Source organism: Notolepis coatsorum, assembly GCF_963971535.1.
Source record: "Notolepis coatsorum genome assembly, chromosome: 8".
In the NCBI taxonomy this organism is placed as follows: Eukaryota; Metazoa; Chordata; class Actinopteri; order Aulopiformes; family Paralepididae; genus Notolepis; species Notolepis coatsorum.
In genome coordinates this window covers 34,243,943-34,266,689 of record NC_140172.1, presented here as the reverse complement: position 1 = coordinate 34,266,689, position 22,747 = coordinate 34,243,943, and the positions used below count along the sequence as shown (strand labels likewise).

At 41.3% G+C, this 22,747-nt stretch overlaps 2 protein-coding genes across 2 annotated transcripts in view; both read left to right on the top strand.

Moving 5' to 3' along the window:
• The first annotated feature begins 2,264 nt into the window (after positions 1-2,264).
• Positions 2,265-22,747, top strand: part of nipal4 (NIPA like domain containing 4) — a 30,863-nt gene continuing 10,380 nt past the window's right edge. The window contains exons 1-6 of the mRNA XM_084319943.1: positions 2,265-2,502; positions 15,467-15,592; positions 16,607-16,795; positions 18,788-18,844; positions 19,470-19,560; positions 22,491-22,651. Of these exons, the coding sequence (XP_084176069.1) occupies positions 2,463-2,502; positions 15,467-15,592; positions 16,607-16,795; positions 18,788-18,844; positions 19,470-19,560; positions 22,491-22,651 (664 nt within the window). The 5' untranslated portion in view covers positions 2,265-2,462. The remainder of the gene's footprint in view (positions 2,503-15,466; positions 15,593-16,606; positions 16,796-18,787; positions 18,845-19,469; positions 19,561-22,490; positions 22,652-22,747) is intronic.
• LOC311233073 (uncharacterized protein) lies at positions 7,525-10,781 on the top strand. The gene is made up of 2 exons (XM_084319944.1): positions 7,525-7,674; positions 8,631-10,781. Exons 1-2 carry the CDS (start codon positions 7,527-7,529, stop codon positions 9,101-9,103), a joined length of 621 nt encoding a protein of 206 aa, XP_084176070.1. The 5' UTR covers positions 7,525-7,526; the 3' UTR covers positions 9,104-10,781.

Sequence of the window (22,747 nt, the reverse complement as noted above, 5' to 3'; positions counted from 1 at the left end):
TGGTTAAGGTTAGGCATGGTTAAGGTTAAGGTTAAGGTTAGGCATTGTTTCGGAGTTGGTTAAGGTTAGAACGGTTAAGTTTAGGCGCTGTTAAGGAGCTGGTTAAGGTTAGAGTTTGTCAAAGAGAATGGCAATAGACAGCCTATTTCCGCGCGACCTGGGCGCTGGGCGGCGGAAAATGAAAGGCGCATTACTGCACGCCACTACGGTACATTTTTGCACTGCTTGCTTGTCATAAAGCTACACGCGGCCCCACAGGACCTGGAATCGTTACACAAATGGACATGAAAAACACAAAAAGTCCTCTCACCTCAAATTCAGCTGTTTCACTCCAAATATGACAATGTAGGTGAACTCTGACCCCAATTCTGGACATTTAAATACCAAAGTATGGGAGACAGGATCCTCTGGTGGTGAAATATAATGAATGTGACAACCTACCCGTGTGACAATGTCCCCCAGTCATAGTGGTATTATTATTATTATTATTATTATTATTATTATTATTATTATTATTATTATTATTATTATTATTATTATTATGGATAGAGTATAAATTATGTCTCACCTGTCATTGCGGTGTTATTATTATGGATAGAGTATATGTCTCACCTGTCATTGTGGTATTATTATTATGGATAGAGTATACATATATACCGGCTGACCTGACCAGACCTTTATTTTATTATATTTGATCTGCTTTTCTTTTTTATTCTCATATATTTTTATTGTAGTTTCTATTACTCTGCCTGTACCCCTCCCCTGTGCTGCTATGACCCCTGAATTTCCCCTTTGAGGAATTTATCTTATCTTATCTTATCTTATCTTATCTTATCTTATCTTATCTTATGGAGCACTATAGAAGAAAGCAACTGCTGAGTTGTGTTCAAGCACTTTGTTTACATATCAATAGAAATATGAACACTCACTGTAAACAACACAATATACAGTAGTTTGACCACAATGTCTTTGTCCCACAGAACTCTGAGGGTAATATCTCCTTGTATCAATGCAAAGGCTGGGAGTGGAATTTTAATTGTTCATAGAAAAAAAACATTTCTTAATAAGGAAAAAATTGTTTTTCTCCAAAAACTAATCAAATTTTTATTTTATTTTATTAGAAAAGAATAGAATAGAATAGAATCTTTATTGTCATTGTTGTTACAACAGAATTTAGTTTGGAGCATCACCACTGGCATACAAACATAAAATATAGCATGTGCAAAATAATAATAATAATAATAATAATAATAATAATAATAATAATAATAATAATAATAATAATAATAATAATAATATAGTATCAATGTCCCAATGTCCTCAATAATAATAATATACCATCAATGTCCCAAGTGCAATAGTGCTAGTGCAAATGAATACATAAATATTACAGTGTAAGTCCAGTGAGTTAATGGATGGAGGGGGGGGGGGGCGTTGACTTGCAATGGATGAAATAGTGCAGCAATGCAAGTCCGGTTCACAGTTATTTTATAGGTATATTTGACTTTAGAAGGCAATCCATACTGTGTTTGAGCATTCGGAAGGAGAATCCAATGTACATAAAGATAAAGATAAAGATATTCCTTTATTGATCACCTTGGGGAAATTCAGGCATCATAGCAGCATGGGGGAGGGGGGAGGGGAGGTACAGGTAGTAGAAGACATGATACAAGTCATAGACAGTGGAGCAGTAAAAAATTAAAATAGAATAAAAATAGGCAGTGTAAACAATATAACAATATAATTAATTCTATATATATATATATATATATATACAGTATAGTCTAATAAATAATATATAATCTAAAAATGGTAAAGAAAAATGCTATATCATTATGCTCTGATAAAATAAAATCTAAAATACCGATGTACCTAAAATCCCATTCAAATGTATTGAGGGGAATTGGTCTCTGGAAAGAGGGACAGGAAAGACTAATGTCGATGTCTTCATGAATCATCACTAAGTAATCGGGAGGATATTAGGAAGTCTTAAATATTTATGTTTTTGAGAAGAAATATTATTTCTTGATTTCCTTTAATTCGATTAAAGGTTAGCTTTTCTCGTATGTTGAGTAGTGTAAGATCAAGCTTCTACGTTCTATATCTTTACTGCCTGTAAAGCATGTTTGTGCCACTGCCCAGCCTTTCCATCATTGGTGCGCTGCTTGGTAGGCGCGACTATAGTCCACCTGTAGACACCTCGGCTCGGCAAGGCGGGCGCGGTCAGTCATCGCTTGTTTATCATCATAGGTACTATAGTAAACAGTACCTCCCCGTTAAATCAGGCGATTTAAACACTGTCGGTTATAAACATCACATTCATGTGTGTGGAAAGTGACTGCGCCGTTGTTTTTCTGCGGTTTCCTATCGCCGTCTTTTATGAAAGCGCGTACAGTTTTTTTTAATGCTTTTAAACTACTTTTTCTGTGTTTTAAATTGGATAATAACGAGGCAACAACACGATGCAATATGTCCGCCTGTCTGGGGATATGTGCCGGAACGGTAGGAAAGCACATTTCCCCTCTATATTATTATTATTATTATTATAGACTATTATGCTGTTTGAAATCACAAAGTTTTGTATCACAGAAATAATATGGTTGGTCAATGTGTTGATGTACTACGCTATGACATGTGGTTTGTTAACTTCATATCTAATCAATTTGGTGCACTATAACTATATCATATGCGAAACTATTATTTACATTATATCAAATGACCTCAAAGACGTACAATGCATCACTAGAGAGCCTATAATATAATATCGGAATATAATGGGCGGTATCTTATCCTGCTGCTAAATTAGCCTATTCAACAGCCTAGTGTGTATTATCACACATATAGGCTATTGTTCTGGTCATCATAATGCTACTCTATTGATCTTAGTTAGATCACGATGTTTTAATGTCATATGCGGTAAGTACCGTATAGCTCCTGTGGAGTCATTCGTGTTCCCCTTGTGAAGAAGACGCCCTTGTTGACAGGGTAAACACTGACAGACAGTCAACTGCTCTGCAATGTCTCTGTGTAGCCTATACCTCCACACTAAACACATGATCTGACCAAACCGTAAATTGACTCTGTGTGTGTGTGTGTGTGTGTGTGTGTGTGTGTGTGCGCGTGCGTGCGTAGGCAATCTCTCTCTCTCTCTCTCTCTCTCTCTCTCTCTCTCTCTCTCTCTCTCTCTCTCTCTCTCTCTCTCTCTCTCTCTCTCTCTCTCTCTCTATGCCTCTCTCTCTCTCAATTCAATTCAATGGGCTTTATTGACATGGGAAACGTACGTTTACATTGCCAAAGCCAAACAAAACAAAACAATCAAACAGAGAAAACAAAAGAAATCAGTACATTACAGAAGGAATTTCTTGTACAGTCTTTATGGTGGTTGCATTCCGTTGGATGTCCTTTTCTTGTCACAGCAGCTCACAAATCTTGCTGCTGTGTTTGCACATTCTTGTATTTCTCGTTATGGGAGTTTTGAGTTATTGTCCATGTTTTCAAAGTCTCTTTGGGTGTTTGCAATTTATGGGAAGTATATCTCTGATGTCTTGGTATAGTGGGCAGGTTGTTAAGAAGTGGAGCTCGGTTTCCACCTCATCTTGTGTGCAGTGGGTGCATAGTCTGTCTTCGCTTGGGAGCCAGGTCGCCTGAATACTTTCCACAACAAATGCGTGTTTCCGCGTCTCTGATTGGCCACGCGCGCTTCTGGTCATGTGACATGTGTGCCAATTGTGGGACCGCAAGTTTTTGGATGGTTAAGCTTAGGCGCTCTTTCGAAGTTGGTTAAGGTTAGAGTTTGTCTTAGAGCAGGGCGATAGAACGCCTGCCCTGATTCCAAACTCTAACCTTAACCAACTGCGAAAGAGTCGCCTAAGCTTAACCAGTGATAAACTAGGCGTTAGGTAGTTTGCAGGCTGTTAGACCCGGAAATAGGCGCAGAACTTGCCGTCCCACGATTGGCGCACATGTCACATCATGACCAGAAACGCGCGTGGCCAAAACTCGAACACGGAAACACGAATTTGTTGTGGAAAGTATAGACGCAGCCAGGTCTGCCTATGGCGGCCTTTCTCAATGGCTACTGTGCTCGCTGAGTCTGTACCTATGGATCTTCTTAGTTTTGGGTCAGTCACAGTGCTCAGGTATTCTGCCACTGTGTATTCTCTGTTTAGGGCCAAATAGCATTTCAATTTGCTCTGGTTTTGGGTCGATTCTTTCCAATGTGTCAGATAGTTTTCTTTTTGTTTTCTTATAATTTGATTTAGTCCAGTGTGGTTTCTGTCTGGTGGCTCTGGTTGTGTTTGTGAGCAGAGTCCCAGAACCACCTGGCTGAGTGGGCATCTCTTGAGGGTCCCTCTGTGGGTGAGGGCTATGTTGCGGAGTGTGTCTGGGTCACTTTATTTTAGGTGATTGTGGAATTTAAATGCTCTTTTTTGAATTTTGATGATGAGTGGTTATCTTCCTATAGTTCTGCTCTGCATGCATTATTTGGTGTTTTCCGTTGGGGATTTAGTCTCTCTCTCTCTCTCTCTCTCTCTCTCTCTCTCTCTCTCTCTCTCTCTCTCTCTCTCTCTCTCTCTCTCTCTCTCTCTCTCTCTCTCTCTCTCTCTCTCTCTCTCTCTCTCAGGGCACAATAGAGCAACTTTAAAGAGGGTAAAAACACACATCCAAAACTCTAAAACGTTTTGCACACGTGCATTTAGCTCGACAGTTATTGAGCATAAATGAGTTTGAAGATGGCCACCAGGGATGCCATCAGGGTCCTTGCGTTGTGTTAATTACAGCTCGATGAAATTATATGATAATGTAGCAGTCCATATAAGACAAGGTATTGCTAGTTTTCATCTACATCATTAGCTTAATTAGCTTTTTAATCTAATAAAAGTCTAATACAGTTCCAGGATCTATCAAGTTCATCTAACGTCTTGGAGAGTTGATAACAAGTCCACACTGAAACAGTTTGGTTTACAACATTGTTTCCATTTCATTTAAATGATCCGTAACAAGTTACTGGACACAGTTTGATATTTATATTAAGTTTTCAGTAACATTCAACCAAAACGGTTTAACAAGAGGACATGTACTGCAACAAGTGCATCAGCGTACCCTCTACCCCACGACCATGATACATTTGAGTCAATATGCAGGGTGTAATGTAGGCCCTGTGTATTATTTTTATTTCCAAACTTTGTATGTGATACAATTTGATATTTTATCTCACAATATACTATTTTGAATTGCTGTATCGCATTGTGTTGCAGTTATGGGTATAACCATGTCACATTCCCATTGTGGTTTAGTTAGGAAGTTAGTTGTCAGAGGCAATAGAACACAACAACCTGTACATTGTTGAGACTTACCACCGGCAGTGAACACAATGTTGTTCCATAATGGTGAAGATATTCCACTAAAAACCAAATGTTTCTGTAGCATTAAAATAAACCAGCATGTTTTTTTTGGTGATGTGCCCCTTAAGGAAAACTAGTGTGTGCACTCAGTAGAGTATTAAGGCGGCATGCCTGTCCACTAACACCTGACCATTAGGACAGATAGCCAGCACACAATTGTTTTGGTCTGACGTGCTGGTGCTCTAGTGCAACATCTAGTGGCTGAATGCAGTATTTACAGACCTTTTATCACTCATTTAGCTAATACATAGTGTGTTGTGTTTAAAAGATGATACAATAACACAAATAAATGATAAATATGGATATAATCCAGCCCTAATTCTTCCTAATTAGGAGTTACAGATCTGATCATCTTGAAAATATGCCCGATAACTAAATAAAACACCATTACTATTGAATAACAGACTCATGGTATTATTGAACCATTCCTTGAAAAATACTATGTGGCCCATTTGTGTGATGTCATGTTGTGAACTTTAACCCCCCCTTGGATTAGAAATGGGTGGTAATGCACCTAAAGGTATAGTTTGCCAACTGCCATTAAACAACAAAAGAGATGAAGAAGAAGAACTGCCCTTTAGTAAAACAGGTTGGAAGAGGAATGTCTCGGGATGTCTCTGGAACAGTTCTTGGCATTTATATCGCCATGGTGATTAATAAGGACTTTTTAGCACAACAACTGGGCCTGAGTAGGCTGTGGTTGTTTTGGTTGGTTTTCTTTTCTTTTCTTTTGATTTGTTAAATAAGAGAGTATTTTGTGGATGAAGAAACTGAGACGTTATGGCAGGGGTCAGCTGCCTTAGGCACGAGTGCCACCATTGGCAAGCGGTATCTTAACCAATGGCACGCTAGCGTGTAAGAGAGGAACCTTTTTGGAAATGTTGAAGTGTCCTCTCAGGTATGGCAAGCAAGCAAGCATCTCATAAAGACGGTAGCATACTTGTATAGTGTGTGTATCATATCTCTTCATTGTGCATTACACAATTGTGTCTACTTGGACCTGTGGAACATCAATATGAAGAGGTGAAAGCAGTGATTATGTTGCCTTTGTTTATGGTCTGAGGTGGGAAGTTAGAAGTGGGAAAACGCATAATTTCCAACCTACGTGCGTTCAAGCTTCAAAGTTGGAAAAACATGGATGCTCACGCTAAACCGTTTGGGATTTCTTTTCTTACAATTTGTCTTGCATGAACTACAACTCACAAAGACAGTTTACAATGACATATAGCTAATAACAACATTAACGTTTAAATACGATGTGAGTGGACATGTTGAAATTACGTCAAATGGTGCTGAGGCTTGAACTGGGCAAGGGAACTATAAAAGAAGGAAGGGTCATTACGTCACTGTGTAGCGCGTGAACACACACACATGATGCTAGGTGTGAAACATTTCAGATCTGCCGACATTGAGTTGAATGGGATTAGCCATCTCCTTGTTAAATATATATATGTATTTAAATTATTAATCCTCCACTGCACTGTTTTTTGTCCTGTGTCTGTGTTGGTGTTGTTGTTACTGGGGAAAAAAAGAAATGAAAAATGCATACACTGTAATGTCGCAACAATTACCAATGTGTTTTACACAAACGGCTTAATAAAGGAATCTGAATCTGAATCTGAAATGTTATTTAAATAGGTTATTACCTCGGATGTCAGAATCATTGGCAATTTGTTGCATTGTTAACTATAGCTAACATTTGATATATTGGTTGATGTATATTTCCTCAAATAGCATGTACATTTAGCTTCTCCATGAATCTTCCATAGGCTTCAATAGAACTGACACCAAGCAGAGCATAGAACGCTGGTGTTCTGATGATCATGTAATTACTCATCCTTCTTTTATAGTTTACTTGGAACTGGGGGTTGAGACATTTACGGTTTTATTCGATTTTTCCTATTAGGAAGAGGGAATTTCCGATCTCCGAGTTATAATATAGAATGTAGCATTAAATCAAACTTATCTACTGGACTGGGTGTGAGGCCAGAGCAAGGACACTGTGCAGTACTTGAGCCCAAACAGTGAGAGGCAGCAATACGCAAACGGGCGGCTAGTCTGCCGGAAATTTAAAAGAAGAAGAAGAAGAAAAAGGCTTTCTCCTCCATTCAACGTAAACAAATGGACACAAACCAAATGAAGCTTCTCGCCGTCGTTATTTTGCAGCGTAAACTGCAAGCCAGACGCAGACGTCGAAACTGGATACACGAAATAAAACAAGGGAGGACACAACTGGGAGAGACTAGTCGATTTCAAGTTGGGATTTCGGGTTAGTATTTCTACTCTATACTCCAATACAATCAGCATGGCTAACAAACTGCTAGTAGCAGCACGAATCACCAAAACACAACGGAGTGTTATGTTTCACCTGTTACTCTGTTTGTATCTAATCTAGTAGACACTGATCTGTATCTTCAGACACTTCTGAGATTAATGGCATGCAGCTCAGCACATAGCCAGCACTAGCCCCTTTCGTGCGAGAGACACAGGCTCGCTCACAGTCACGAAAGGGGCTAAGCCAGCACATACAACACCGGATGTATCTTTTTATGATCTCTTTTTCTCACACAGTACTGTATATTTATATGTCTTGTATGTCATAAATGTGTTGCTGAATTGAAAATGTAGGACCCAAGACGAAAGTCTTTCTCTGGTCTGCATCCTCTTAGCAGTTGTTTTGTATTGAGCCGTACTGTATTGTATTGTACCCATTCTGCAATCTGTTAATAAAGTTTTCGATCATTCAATCAATCAAGTCATCACATTGCCTGTACCACAACACAACATATAGTACCATCACATTCACACACATACAACAGCACTCAGCACATAGCCTGTAGCACAACACAACAACAATGGTGACTTCCCTGTGCGTTCCAATTTAGATACAGTATGCAGTATGAACTCACACTTGATTGATTGATTGAAAACTTTATTAACAGATTGCAGAATGGGTACAATACAGTACGGCTCAATACACACAATTGTTAAGAGGATGCAGACCAGAAAAATACTTTCGTCTTGTTTACATCAGGGTCCCCCATTTTCATCAAGAGTCTAACACAAGATCTTACGTAGAAGATGTGTCCCTAATCATTTATTAGTTTTAGAAAATCTGTAGTTTGTGATCTATGAAAAAAGTACATTGATTTCTAAACTTTGCCTTTGTGATCAGGGATGTAAACGTATGCTAATTTGTCTTGTTTGTGTTGTTTACATGTGTAGAAGAGGACGCAAAGAAGTGCAGAAATTACAGAGACCGATACAGGAAGGACAGTCTCTCGGCGTCGGAGCTGAGCCCCGCAGTGAGTGATGCTGAGGATCCCTCCTGCAGCACAGCCACAGAGTGCATGGAGACGCCTCAGGAGAACCCCTGCAAGCTCACACCAGGACCCGCGACAAGCTCCGAGTGCCCTCGCACGGCCACACAGAGTCCCTCCCCCGCTGCCCCACTTCCCCGCCCCTGCAACCCCCAGCCCAGGAGGAGTCCACCTTCTAGCCCCAAGAGAGGACACACAGAGCTTTCCGAGTTTGAGGCAGAAGTAATGAGCTCCCTTGGCGGCCGTCCGGATGAGGAGTACTACTTTGGATTGAGCCTGGCGGCGACAATGCGGAGGCTTCCCTCGTTAAAGAGACGACTGCTACGCTGCTGCATTGAGCAGCTGGTCTTTGAGGTTGAGTTTGGGGATGGATTGTGATTCCGGGCACAACATGTAAAAATGCTACAGTATTTTTTACACTACATACCATCCTTAGTGCATACGTCTTGAGTCTACCCCTTAATCAAATCAAATGTATTTGTAAGGCCCGACAACACACGTTAATGTCCCCATGGGCCGTTAATGAATCCAAAACGAAACTGGTTGACTAATGTGATTAGAAGTCAACTCTAATACATCTGATCCTATCTAATGGGGGTGATGGAATTGTTTCTGGTATCTTTGACCTTGGAATAAGTGACCATTGCCCCATAGCCTAGTTTTTAGGTACTTGTTAAATAAATTCACATCATCAGTAAGAAGAGCTAAATCTGATTTATTATTTAAATACCAGCAGTGTGTGGAAGCGGGTAATGTTCAATCTGCATTTTTATCAATAACAAAAGGTGTCCCTCAAGGTTCAATTTTAGGAATGGTCCTTTTTACAATGTATATCATTGTCTTTAACTTAAATTCCTGTAATGTCCATCTGTACATAGATGACACTATTGTATTTCTGGGCTGACTCCATACAATTGGCTGTTGAAAATCTGCAACTTTATTTTAATGTTCTTCAAAAGGCACTTATTTATTTCAATCATGTGTCAAATACTGATACTGATCAAATACTGAACATATATGCTATTCATAAGCACGTTATTTGGTACAGCTATTGAAAGAGTCCCACATTATAAATATTTAGGCATCTGGCTTGATGATAAATTCACCTTTTAAAGCTCATGTTAAATATCTGCTTAAAAAGCTGTAATGAAAAAAAGAAGAAAGAAATAGAACCTGCTTTCCCATGTTTAAGAGGAAAAATAATGGTTGAAACTGTATTACTCTCTTTCTTGGATTATGGTGACGTAATATATATACATGCTGCTGTTACCACCCTTTAATGCTATATATCACTCTGCTCTTAGATGTTTTACTAGTGATACCTACAGCACATATATCACTCTGCTCTTAATGTATTACTGGTGAAACCTACAGTATATATATCACTCTGCTCTTAGATGTATTATTGGTGAAACCTACAGTATCATCATTGTACGCTCTATGAAAAGGTGTACTCGCCCTCTGTGAGCCGAGGCAAGATCAACATTGGTAGATATTTATTTACATAGCGCTCCTAAACAAATGACTAATTTGCATTACTTCACTACTAGATTTCAATGTAGGAGTTTATCAAACCTGCCTTCAGGACTGGATTACACTACACGAATTCGGAAAGACTGCTTTTAGATTTTGTGCTCTGGACTCGTGGAATGCACTTTGAATAACTCTGATAACAATGGGACATTTAAAAAGTATGCTTTTAAATCTAAATGTTTTTTAATGTAATTGTATTTACAAATGTTAATATTTGTGTCTTATCTGATTTATTTTAGTTTTTGTTATTATAATTTAAATTTTTAATTTCCTATTGTAATCTCGACATTATTGAAATAATATAAAATTGTTAGGATGGGTCAAATGCAGAGGATGAATTTCCCCAAGGGGATTAAAGGTTCAACTTAACGTAATGTAATTTATTTTAACTTAACTTAACTTAACTTATCTCTGAGAATCTAAATAAAGGTTGAATGAATGAAGAAAAACTAGGTTGTGGGCTTTTCTTTTGTAATATTTCGGAGTGAAGTACATTATTAACATGAGTGCAATATATTACTAATTTGAGTGCAATAAACATTTTGTACATGTATATATACTGGTGTCACATTCTGTCTAATTTATTCTCACCCTTTGGTCAGTAGGTACTCCTAATGTTATTTATTTTATACTTAATTACACTCATTGAGCACTTCATTGGAAACATTTGTTTCTGTTCCTATCAACAATCTGTTCCTATTGATAAGAACCCTATTATGTATTTTAAGTTGCCAATGGAATGCCACACAGCTTCACAATTCTATACATTTATCAACAATACTATAATTCAACGATACCACTACACACCCACCCTGTAGGCAATGGATTGAATCCCCGGAGGCAAGATAGCTGCAATTACACAACAGGCAAGTTGTGTTATGTTCACTCAGAATTATAGTAGTAGACATGAAAAAGTATTCTCTTATAGTACATAATATATTGTATTGTACTATATATACAGTATATATATGCATATATTACAAAAGTTGATGGCCATTAATTGGATGTAATGTATATGGTTGACATACTCTATCATTAAATATTATAGTGAGTGAAAGAAAGAAAGAAATAAAGTATATAACAGCTTGTGTGTACTATCCTACAAATGAACACTTGCTTTGTTTGTGTGTGTCCGCACGTGTGTCTTTTGTGGCAGTAAAGATACATTACTACAGTAGTGGTAATCAAAAGGAATTCTACAGATATTTTAAGCCAACATAAACAAATTTACCAAAGACAAATACTCAGTCACTGAGATGGTGAGATTGGCTTCTAAAGTTGGTCTCCACCAGACGTGTGGGATCGACTCTGCAGCAATATGTCCAACTGCTCCACAGTCAGCCTGCAGTATAGCTGAAACCAGGCGCTATCCAGGTCAGAGTTCATGGACCAGGCCATTCTGGCTTGGTTTATGTTGTGTACCCAGCTTACATGGCTGCGTCTGGCTTGCTGTCTACCCTTGGACTTCCTGACTGGCAGACCCCAGGTGGTGAGAGCAGGCAACTGCACCTCCTCATCCATCACCCTCAACATAGGGGCCCCCCAGGGCTGTGTTCTGAGTCCCCTCCTCTACTCCCTGTACACACACGACTGTGTGGCTCAACGGAGTAGCAATACAATCATCAAATTTGCTGACGACACAGTGGTGGTGGGCCTGATCTCTGCCAACGACGAGAGGGCCTACCTGGAAGAGGTCAAGGTCCTGGCGGGATGGTGCCAGGAAAACAGCCTCTCCCTGAACGTCAGCAAAACAAAGGAGATGATTGTGGACTTCAGGAGGTCGGGGGTCAAGGACTACAGCCCCCTCAGCATCGACGGGGCACCGGTTGAGAGAGTCAACAGCTTTAAGTACCTCGGAGCCTACATATCCGAGGACTTGACATGGACCACACACATTGACAGTGTTGTGAAGAAGGCACGACAACGCCTCTACTTCCTCAGGCGCCTAAGGAAGTTCCAAGTCAGCCAGAAGATCCTTAAGAACTTCTACTCATGTACAATAGAGAGCATCTTGACCGGCAACATCACCTCCTGGTTTGGGAATAGCACTGCACAAGACCGAAGCAGACTACAAAGAGTGACACGTTCAGCCGAACGCACAATTGGAGGGGGGCTCCCCACCCTCCAGAACATTTACTACAAGCGTTGCAAGGGCAAGGCTAAGAGAATCATTAAAGACTCCAGTCACCCCGAACAACTGCCTCTTTGAACTGCTGCGGTCAGGCAAGCGATACCGGAGTCTCAAGGCGAGCACAGAAAGACTCAGAAGAAGCTTCTATCCCCAGGCCATCAGGCTGCTAAACGAACAATGAATGAACACTACACAACAACAACCACCAAACGCACATAGCACACACATCCACACGCACACACTCACTTTAAACAAACACACTGTAGCACCCACTCCACACACTTTATAGCACACACCCACTTTAAACAAACACACTGTAGCACCCACTCCCCACACTTTATATTTATGGATGAAGGATTGCACTACAACTCGTACACCTTACTGTAAATTGTACCTAAAATTGTACCTCATCCCATTTCTGCTTTGCACTAGATAGTACTGTACATTAGTACACTGCATAGTATTGTGTATTGTATATTATATGGTAACTCAGAACATTGTACATATGTCTATACCGAACACTGTGACCTCATTTTTCTTCTTCTAAATTCATGCTATATTATGTTATTATGTTATTTGATACTATCTTGTCTAGCACAGTCTCTGGAGCGTAACAGTAAGAAGCATTTTGTATGAAAGTATTCTGTACTTCTGTATGACAACTATTAAAGAACTTGAACTTGAATAACAACAGCAACAAGCTTCCTTCGGTTTGTGACCATTTGTTTGAGTCAGGGGACAGAAAATGGAGGAGAGCGGACAGGAAATTGTTGTTTAATTGGCGGTTGGCAATCAACCTTTAAGTGCATTACATACCGCCACCTTCTGGATTGGAGGGGGTTAAAGTTCACAACATGACGCCACAGTAATGGGCCACATAGTGACGTGCCTACACCTCCGCACGGGAAGGTGCCACCACATTACTGTCTGTCTGTCTGTCTGCCTGTCTGTCTGCCTGTCTTGTATTGTATACTAATAATAAACAACACAGCCTTTTCTATGCTTCACACTAGGAATGTAACTACTCCTACTGGATATCAGGTTATAATAGATAATTTCCTCAAAACTGAAATCTGACACCAAGAGCCGTGTGACACAGAGCTAATCTGACACCAAGAGCCATGATGTGACACAGAGCTAATCTGCACAATGTTAGATGTCTGTAATGGAGAAGAATGGATTCTACTCAAAGAGATTAAAGCTGGAGGGGGCAGTTCCTGTCTACATAGCTAGAGGGGGCAGTTCCTGTCTACATAGCTAGAGGGGGCAGTTCCTGTCTACACAGCTAGAGGGGGCAGTTCCTGTCTACATAGCTAGAGGGGGCAGTTCCTGTCTACACAGCTAGAGGGGGCAGTTCCTGTCTACATAGCTAGAGGGGGCAGTTCCTGTCTACACAGCTAGAGGGGGCAGTTCCTGTCTACATAGCTAGAGGGGGCAGTTCCTGTCTACACAGCTAGAGGGGGCAGTTCCTGTCTACATAGCTAGAGGGGGCAGTTCCTGTCTACATGGCTAGAGGGGGCAGTTCCTGTCTACACAGCTAGAGGGGGCAGTTCCTGTCTACACAGCTAGAGGGGGCAGTTCCTGTCTACACAGCTAGAGGGGGCAGTTCCTGTCTACACAGCTAGAGGGGGCAGTTCCTGTCTACATGGCTAGAGGGGGCAGTTCCTGTCTACACAGCTAGAGGGGGCAGTTCCTGTCTACATAGCTAGAGGGGGCAGTTCCTGTCTACACAGCTAGAGGGGGCAGTTTCTGTCTACATAGCTAGAGGGGGCAGTTCCTGTCTACACAGCTAGAGGGGGCAGTTCCTGTCTACATAGCTAGAGGGGGCAGTTCCTGTCTACACAGCTAGAGGGGGCAGTTCCTATCTACATGGCTAGAGGGGTCAGTTCCTGTCTACACAGCTAGAGGGGGCAGTTCCTGTCTACATGGCTAGAGTGGGCAGTTCCTGTCTACACAGCTAGAGGGGGCAGTTCCTATCTACACAGCTAGAGTGGGCAGTTCCTGTCTACACAGCTAGAGGGGGCAGTTCCTGTCTACACAGCTAGAGGGGGCAGTTCCTGTCTACACAGCTAGAGGGGGCAGTTCCTGTCTACACAGCTAGAGGGGGCAGTACCTGTCTACATGGCTAGAGGGGGCAGTTCCTGTCTACACAGCTAGAGGGGGCAGTTCCTGTCTACATGGCTAGAGGGGGCAGTTCCTGTCTACACAGCTAGAGGGGGCAGTTCCTGTCTACATGGCTAGAGGGGGCAGTTCCTATCTACACAGCTAGAGGGGGCAGTTCCTGTCTACATGGCTAGAGGGGGCAGTTCCTGTCTACACAGCTAGAGGGGGCAGTTCCTGTCTACACAGCTAGAGGGGGCAGTTCCTGTCTAGATGGCTAGACGGGGCAGTTCCTGTCTACACAGCTAGAGGGGGCAGTTCCTATCTACACAGCTAGAGGGGTCAGTTCCTGTCTACATAGCTAGAGGGGGCAGTTCCTGTCTACATAGCTAGAGGGAGCAGTTCCTGTCTACATAGCTAGAGGGGGCAGTTCCGGCCTACATAGCTAGCTACTTACACATCATCTGTCCGGGTCGCGTCTATTCGAAAGGCAACCGGTTTATGCTTCCGCATTCGCGTTTTGCGCTCTGATTGGCCACTGCTGTTTCTGGTCGCACCAATCGGATCGTGTGACGGCAAGTTCTTTCGCCGGTTAAGCTTAGGCACTCTTTCGAAGTTGGTTAAGGTTAGAGTTTGTCTTAGAGCATGGCGATAGAACGGCAGCCCTGATTCCAAACTCTAACCTTAACCAACTTCGAAAGAGTCGCCTAAGCTTAACCAGTGATAAACTAGGCGTTAGGTAGTTTGCTGCTGGTCGAGGCGGAAATGGGCGCGTCACGCGATTGGGCACACATGTCACATGACCAGAAACGTCAGTGGCCAATCAGATTCTCAAAACGCATAAACCGGTTGCCTTTCGAATAGACGCGTCCGGGTCAGGCCTTGAACACTATCATTGTTATTATCTCTCTTTCTCCCTCTCTCTCTCTTTCTTTCTTCATATGTTTGCCTATCTCCCTCTCTCTCTTTCTCTCTAGGTTCTATAATACCAGTGTTGTGTGGCTCTCAGACGACAGTATGTGTGATCAGTGGGGGGGTGACGTCTACTGGAGACCCCTTCAACATCTCCTTTATAGACGCACACAACAACACACATTCAACAGGTAACACACACACACACACACATAAACATACACAACACACATACACGCACGCACACACTAGTAGCAGGCATGGACACCATACACCATTTTAAGGCTCAAGTACACTAGACAACCGATCAAATCCTCCCTGATTAGAACAATTCAGAGTATACAATATATTGGTCATGAGTAGAATATGTGCTTTTCTGTCTTACTGTGCGCACTAGGCAAAGAGGGAGGGAGACTCACACACAAACAGATTCTATCTTCATCTAATCTAAACTAAATAAAACATGACCAGATTCTATCATCATCTAATCTAAAATAAATAAAACACGACCAGATTCTATCTAGATATAATCTAAAATAAATAAAACACAACCAGATTCTATCTAATCTAAAATAAACAAATCACAACTAGATTCTCTCTTCATCTAATCTAAAATAAAGAGAAAGAAAAACTGTTCTCAGGCCCTACTGGACAACACTCAGACAGTCTTGATGTGTGTTATCTCTTCTACTGGACAACACTCAGACAGTCTTGATGTGTGTTATCTCTTCAGGTCCTCTGGACAACACTACAGACAGTCTTGATGTGTGTTATCTCTTCTACTGGACAACACTACAGACTAGGGATGCTCAATATTGGCTTTTTTACCGATACCGATATACCGATATTGTCGAACTCTTAATTTCCGATATAAAATTCAACCGATATCAACCGATACCGATATATGCAGGGTTCCCCCCCCCAAAAAACGGAATAATTTCAGGTAATTAACATTACATATCTCTTGTCGTGTAATTAACACAACATGCATACTTTGCATACAACATGCATACTTTGACAATAAATAAAATAATAATTTGTTCTTACTTGCTTGCCTGGGTAAATAAAGGTTAAATAAATGCTAAAAATATATATATTTTTAAACCGATACCGATATTTTCCGATATCACATTTGTATGCCAATATCGGCCGATAATATCAGACATCCCTACTACAGACAGTCTTGATGTGTGTTATCTCTTCAGGTCCTCTGGACAACACTACAGACTCAGACAGTCTTGATAGTCTGGCCACAGCAGCAGACAAGTGGTCCAGCGCTAACTTCTGGGTGGGCCTAATGCTGGCTGTGCTGTCATCCATCCTGATTGGTGGAAGTGTGATTCTGAAGAAGAAAGCTCTTCTCCAATTGGCTGGCAGCGGACACACAAGAGCAGGTAGTAGTAGTCGTTTTTTTTTTATTCAGTCATCATACAATACAATATGCACAATCATTTAACAATCTTTGATTCAGGCAGTGACTGAAAAGGTACAGACTGAAGCATAATGCTTATATATGCCTGTCCTATATTCTTAACTAAATTAAGACTCCAAAACAGTATTCTAAAAGAAAATAACAACAACAAAAAAGTATTATTCACATTTGTAATCTTCAAAAAAAGTGGTGTAGTAAAAACAACTTAAAGGAACACTTCAACATTTTGGTAGATACAATTTAATCTCTGGGTCAGTTTTGGAGTTTTGGATGGAGCTAGGCTAGCTGCTCCCTATTGCTTCCAGTCCTTGTGCTAAGCTAGGCTAGCTGCTCCCTATTGCTTCCAGTCCTTGTGCTAAGCTAGGCTAGCTGCTCCCTATTGCTTCCAGTCCTTGTGTTAAGCTAGGCTAGCATGCACCTCGACCTCTCTCTAGGGCTACTGGACACACAGAGATTAAACTGATATCAATCTGCTTGTCTGACTCTGGGGAAGATGGAAAAATATGTGTATTTCCCAAAATGTGTTCCTGGTGAATCCATGTTTGCAATCGTCCTATTCAAATGTTTACTAAAATGTTGCTATGTAAACAGAGAACATGCAGTGAGAGGGGGACACATGTCACTCACTCTCATTGAAATCTACGAGAGCATTGAAATTATCTTTGTAAATGGCTGAATTATAACAACCTTTCTTAATTTCAGTCGTAATAATTACACTAAACAGAAACGAGAAACTGGATGCAAACACTGCTTTGCAATAAACCCCACTTTAATAGCTGGGCCTTTTACCTCAACCACAGCGGCATGGTGGTGTAGTGGTTAACACTGTCGCCTCACAGGGATCAGGTTTCCGCATTGCCAGGTACCCAGGTGGGGTATCTCCCAGGCCTTTCTGTGTGGAGTTTGCATGTTCTCCCCGTGCTCGCAAGGGTCCCCCCCCCCCCCCCGCCCCCCCCCCGATAAGAGAAACCCAATGGAAAAAAATGCACAACAGATCGCTAACGCTGTCGTGTCCCTGACGAAGACGGACAGGAGTGCGGCCCCTCGCCAACGCCCCTATCTGCTCCCGGCTGCCCTTGGGGGGAAGGACGACGGGATGGGTCAAGTGCAGAGACTCAATCGCATCGGCGACCCAACTAACTAACTGCATGTGTGTGTGTTCCTGTGTGTGTGCCGCCCATCGCATGTGTGCCTGCCTGCATGCCAAATAAAGACTTCTCCAAAGTCCAGTTATTATTATTATTATTATTATTATTATTATTATTATTATTATTATTATTATTATTATTATTATTATTATTATTATTATTATTATTATTATTATTATTATATTGGATATAGAGTACTGGTCCCAGTTCAGCCAACTGAGTAGTTGTACTATTTACCTGCAGTGAAAACCTTGTGAATACACCAGGAAGCACGCTTTCTATTCTATGGCATCACCTTACACCAGGTTAAGCTCTGAAAAGATGTCCGTATATAGTTTCAGCTTCCCCCTGTAATTCTTTCTAATTCAGTACAATGAAAGGCTCTGAAGCTTTGTTTTCATGTTCTATGAGACACATGTGGGCCTTGAGGTGTGACCAGAGACCTTTACAATATATCGGGTCTGACTGGTTCTGGGTTGATTATACATGGTACTATAAACAGAACTGGAGGCCACAGAGCTATCAGGTTACTTGTTGTCACCCCTACTTACCCAAATGAAGTTAACTGAGCACATTCATTCTCAGCAATGCATTGCTTCACAATGTTTTCTGAATCTTCACCATTGAGCACATATACAAATAAAATGTCTCTGAATGTCAGACTCCATGTATAAATAAATCACTCCCTTTTGTGTGTGTGTGTGTGTGTGTGTGTGTGTGTGTGTGACTTTGTGTGTGTGTGTGTGTGTGTGTGTGTGTGTGTGTGTGTGTGTGTGTGTGTGTGTGTGTGTGTGTGTGTTACACAGGTGATGGAGGCCATGGCTACCTAAAGGACTGGCTATGGTGGGGTGGTCTGCTAACCAGTAAGCTAGCTAGCTATCTATCTATCTATCTATCTATCTATCTATCTATCTATCTATCTATCTATCTATCTATCTATCTATCTATCTATCTATCTATCTATCTATCTATCTATCTATCTATCTATCTATCTATCTATCTATCTATCTATCTATCTATCTATCTATCTATCTATCTGACGGTTGACTGGTACAAGTTTTGCCTCGTTTGTGGTTTGTAGTTCAGCTATTGGGTGGTATTATTAGGTAGGCATGTATCATATTTTGTCATTATTATCTTAAATCCTACCAGATGAACTCCACTGGAATCAAGTGGAGTGATACATATGAAGGTATCCTACAACATATTTCAGAATCAATCTTTTATCGAGTAATCTGTCACGTAGTAGATTTGAGTCACTTCACCTTCTACTGGTTTCATATTATCATGTTGACTTTAGTCTTCTCTCTCTCTCTCTCTCTCTCTCTCTCTCTCTCTCTCTCTCTCTCTCTCTCTCTCTCTCTCTCTCTCTCTCTCTCTCTCTCTCTCTCTCTCTCTCTCTCTCTCTCTCTCTCTCTCTCTCTCTCTCTCTCTCTCTCTCTCTCTCTCTCTCTCTCTCTCTCTCTGTTTTCCTCTTTCCTCTCTCAGTGGGTGCAGGAGAAGGAGCTAACTTCGCTGCCTACATGTTTGCTCCAGCCACGGTGGTGACCCCCCTGGGAGCTCTGAGTGTCCTCATCAGGTAGCCGTAGTTCTGTCACTTCAGCTGTGAGTGTTCAAGTTGACCATGAGCAGTAAAACTCCTGTTTTTATACATAAACAGATTGTTTTTGGTAATACTGTGCATGAGCATTACACTAGAGGTTCCAGTAGTGGGCAGCTTGATTTGCCAGGTCCAAAAACCAACGCTTTAAGGAGATCTTTTATTTTTAGAGCATTAACTCTTTGGAAAACCTCTGCTGCATTTACAGTAGATTCACTTTTTAAAATAATCTTAAATTGTATTTAACACTGTACAGTTTTTTTTTTTTTTTTTTTTTTTTTTCTGTTTCTGTGCTTGCATGTCATTTAGCCATCTTAATAGTTAGTTTCATTATGCATTGTGTGTTGAGTACTGACTTTTAATAATTTTGTTTTGCAATAATAATTGTTTTTGTATGTTTTTTTTGTGTGGACCCCAGGAAGACTAGCTGGTTGCTATGGCACCAGCTAATGGGGATCCGTAATAAAATCAAATCAAATCAAATCATCAGGTAGCCGTAGTTCTGTCACTTCAGCTCTGAGTGTCCTCATCAGGTCGCCGTAGTTCTGTCACTTCAGCTCTGAGTGGCCCGTAGAGTTGCATAGAGTGAGCACTACTGAAAAAGCCTGTTCCTCAAAGTGGCGGCCGGTGGGTACTTCGCCACTAGGGGCGCTATACCAAACATTTTGTACATGTACAGTACAGTACCACGCAACAGACTCATGGCAAGACGTGAGCGATTCGACTCACGCTCACGGCAATGAATCGGCTCTTATGAACGAGTCGCTCAGCTGTTACTACAACAACACACAACCAGTCAAATAAAGTATAGTCTAGACTCTAATTCACAACTTGAAACACAATATATAAATAGAAAAGTTAGAAACAAAACTCGCCCGTCTCCAAACACAGGCAGATCTCTCCCTCTCTCCTTCTCTCTCTCACACACAGCGCGACGTGGAATCGATTCGTTACACAATCAGACCTATTATATACCAAGAATAACTTCAGTACGAGTACAGGGCTGTACACATATTTTGCATATTGTTAAACGAGCCAAGGCTAGCTATTAAACTATCGATATGAATCGAAAATCTGGGACCCTGATGTAAACAAGACAAACGTCTTTCTCTGGTCTGCATCCCCTTAACAATTGTGTGTATTGAGCCGTACTGTATTGTACCCATTCTGCAATCTGTTAATAAAGTTCTCATTCATTCATTCATTCAAACATAGACGATATTGAACAAGCCATAATCCACGTATTTTCAATCCGAGAGAGCTGCAGTAGTTAAATCAATGAGCCATCGACATAGTCAGTGTGGTAAGTAACGTTATTATTGCATCCAAGATTGATACACGGCTGGCTAGGTAGTTGGTAGTCATAGTCTTGTGTTATAAAATAAATAAACAATCAGCAATGTCTCGCTTCATGAATGGCCAGCAGTAGCCTAACAGTACTGCTCCTAAAAAAAACTATTTACAAACGTTAACATTAACCACAGAGAGAGAGAGAGAGAGAGAGAGAGAGAGAGAGAGAGAGAGAGAGAGAGAGAGAGAGAGAGAGAGAGAGAGAGAGAGAGAGACTCACTGTTTAGTTGAAACGTCCAGGGCAGGAGAGCTTGATAAACGTGTATAATCCGCCATATAGCTTGTTAGCCAAGTGTTAGCTCGTTAGCACAACACAACACAAGTACATTCCTTTGTCCATTTCCGCTCAAACAGACTGCAAACTACCTGGCGTTCTATCGCCATGCTCTAAGACAAACTCTAACCTTAACCAACTTTGAAAGAGTGCCTAAGCTTAACAGTCTAAAGAACTTGCAGTCACGGCACGCTCTAAGACAAACAACCTAGGACCAACCTAGGAACCAACCTAGGAAGCTAGAAGCTAGAATTGGAACATTAGAAATTGGATTCGGCCAATCAGAGATCGTCTCTGTGAAATTCTGCTACGGAAAAAAATACTGGCGTCGGCCAATCAGAGAGCGTCTCCGCGAAATGCGGCTACAGATATTCTTGACGCTACTGGCTAGACCGCTTCAAATCGCGCCCGGATTCCAACATAATAGTCATATTTCAACGCACAACGCGTTATGCACTGATTGGCTGTGACGGATACAGCGATCAAACTGTGACGCGCACTCAGAGCGCTATCGCGTATAGCCCGGGCCGAGAAATACAAAAAAAAAAAAAAAAAAAAAAAAAACGTGATGTCACTTCCTGCTCTGGAAAACGAGTGTTTTTTAATTGCGATAATAACGTTATATTGTGCATTGGAAATACAAACATACTTAAAATGAGTAAATATTATTCATTTTAAACATGTTTATATTATTTATAGGGCTATAAAACTAAAAACTAAAAACTTATTTTTCTTGTTCTCTCATATAACCAGGGTAGTTCCTGAGGGGGGGCGGCGCCCGAGCGCCCCTAGTGGCGAGCCGCCACTGGTTCCTCATGACTTGCCATGTGGGGCAGGTGGTCTTCCTCTACAATGTGTGTGGGGGCAATTGACTGTTTTCATGTGTATATTACCGCCACCTAGAGGCTCTGGTTTACTCTATAATGAGGTTACAGATCCACACCACTCTTTCCACTAAGTGGCAGTAATGTCAAGTCAAGTCAAGAGTTTTATTTGTCACGGCATACAAGTATACAATGAAATGCGGGTGGTCTTGCCCGCAACGATGTGCAATACAGTGGTACAACATGTAATAGAATCCAATAAAAAACAACATTGTGCAATAAACAGGTAACAGGTAACAGGTAGCATGGTAACATTCAGAGTTCCAGCCATCACTGAATCTCAAGTGAGGAAGAAGCCGTGCTATCTTCTGGGTAGAAAACAGGTGGAGTTTTCTGAATTTGCCTCCAAACAATCTAGGTGTGAACACGTCCCTAAATGTATGATGTGTATGTGTTTATAGTGCAGTTCTGTCCTCCTACCTGTTGGGGGAGACACTGAACCTCCTGGGGAAGCTGGGCTGTCTGCTGTCAGTCCTGGGCAGCACCCTGATGGTCATCCATGCCCCAGAGGAAGAGGAAGTGACATCACTACAGGAGATGACTGAAAAGCTGCTGGAACCGGGTACGAATTTCTCTCTCTGTACCTGTCTGTCTCTCTCTCTCTACATGTCTGTCTCTCTCTGTACCTGTCTGTCTCTCTGTACCTGTCTGCCCGTCT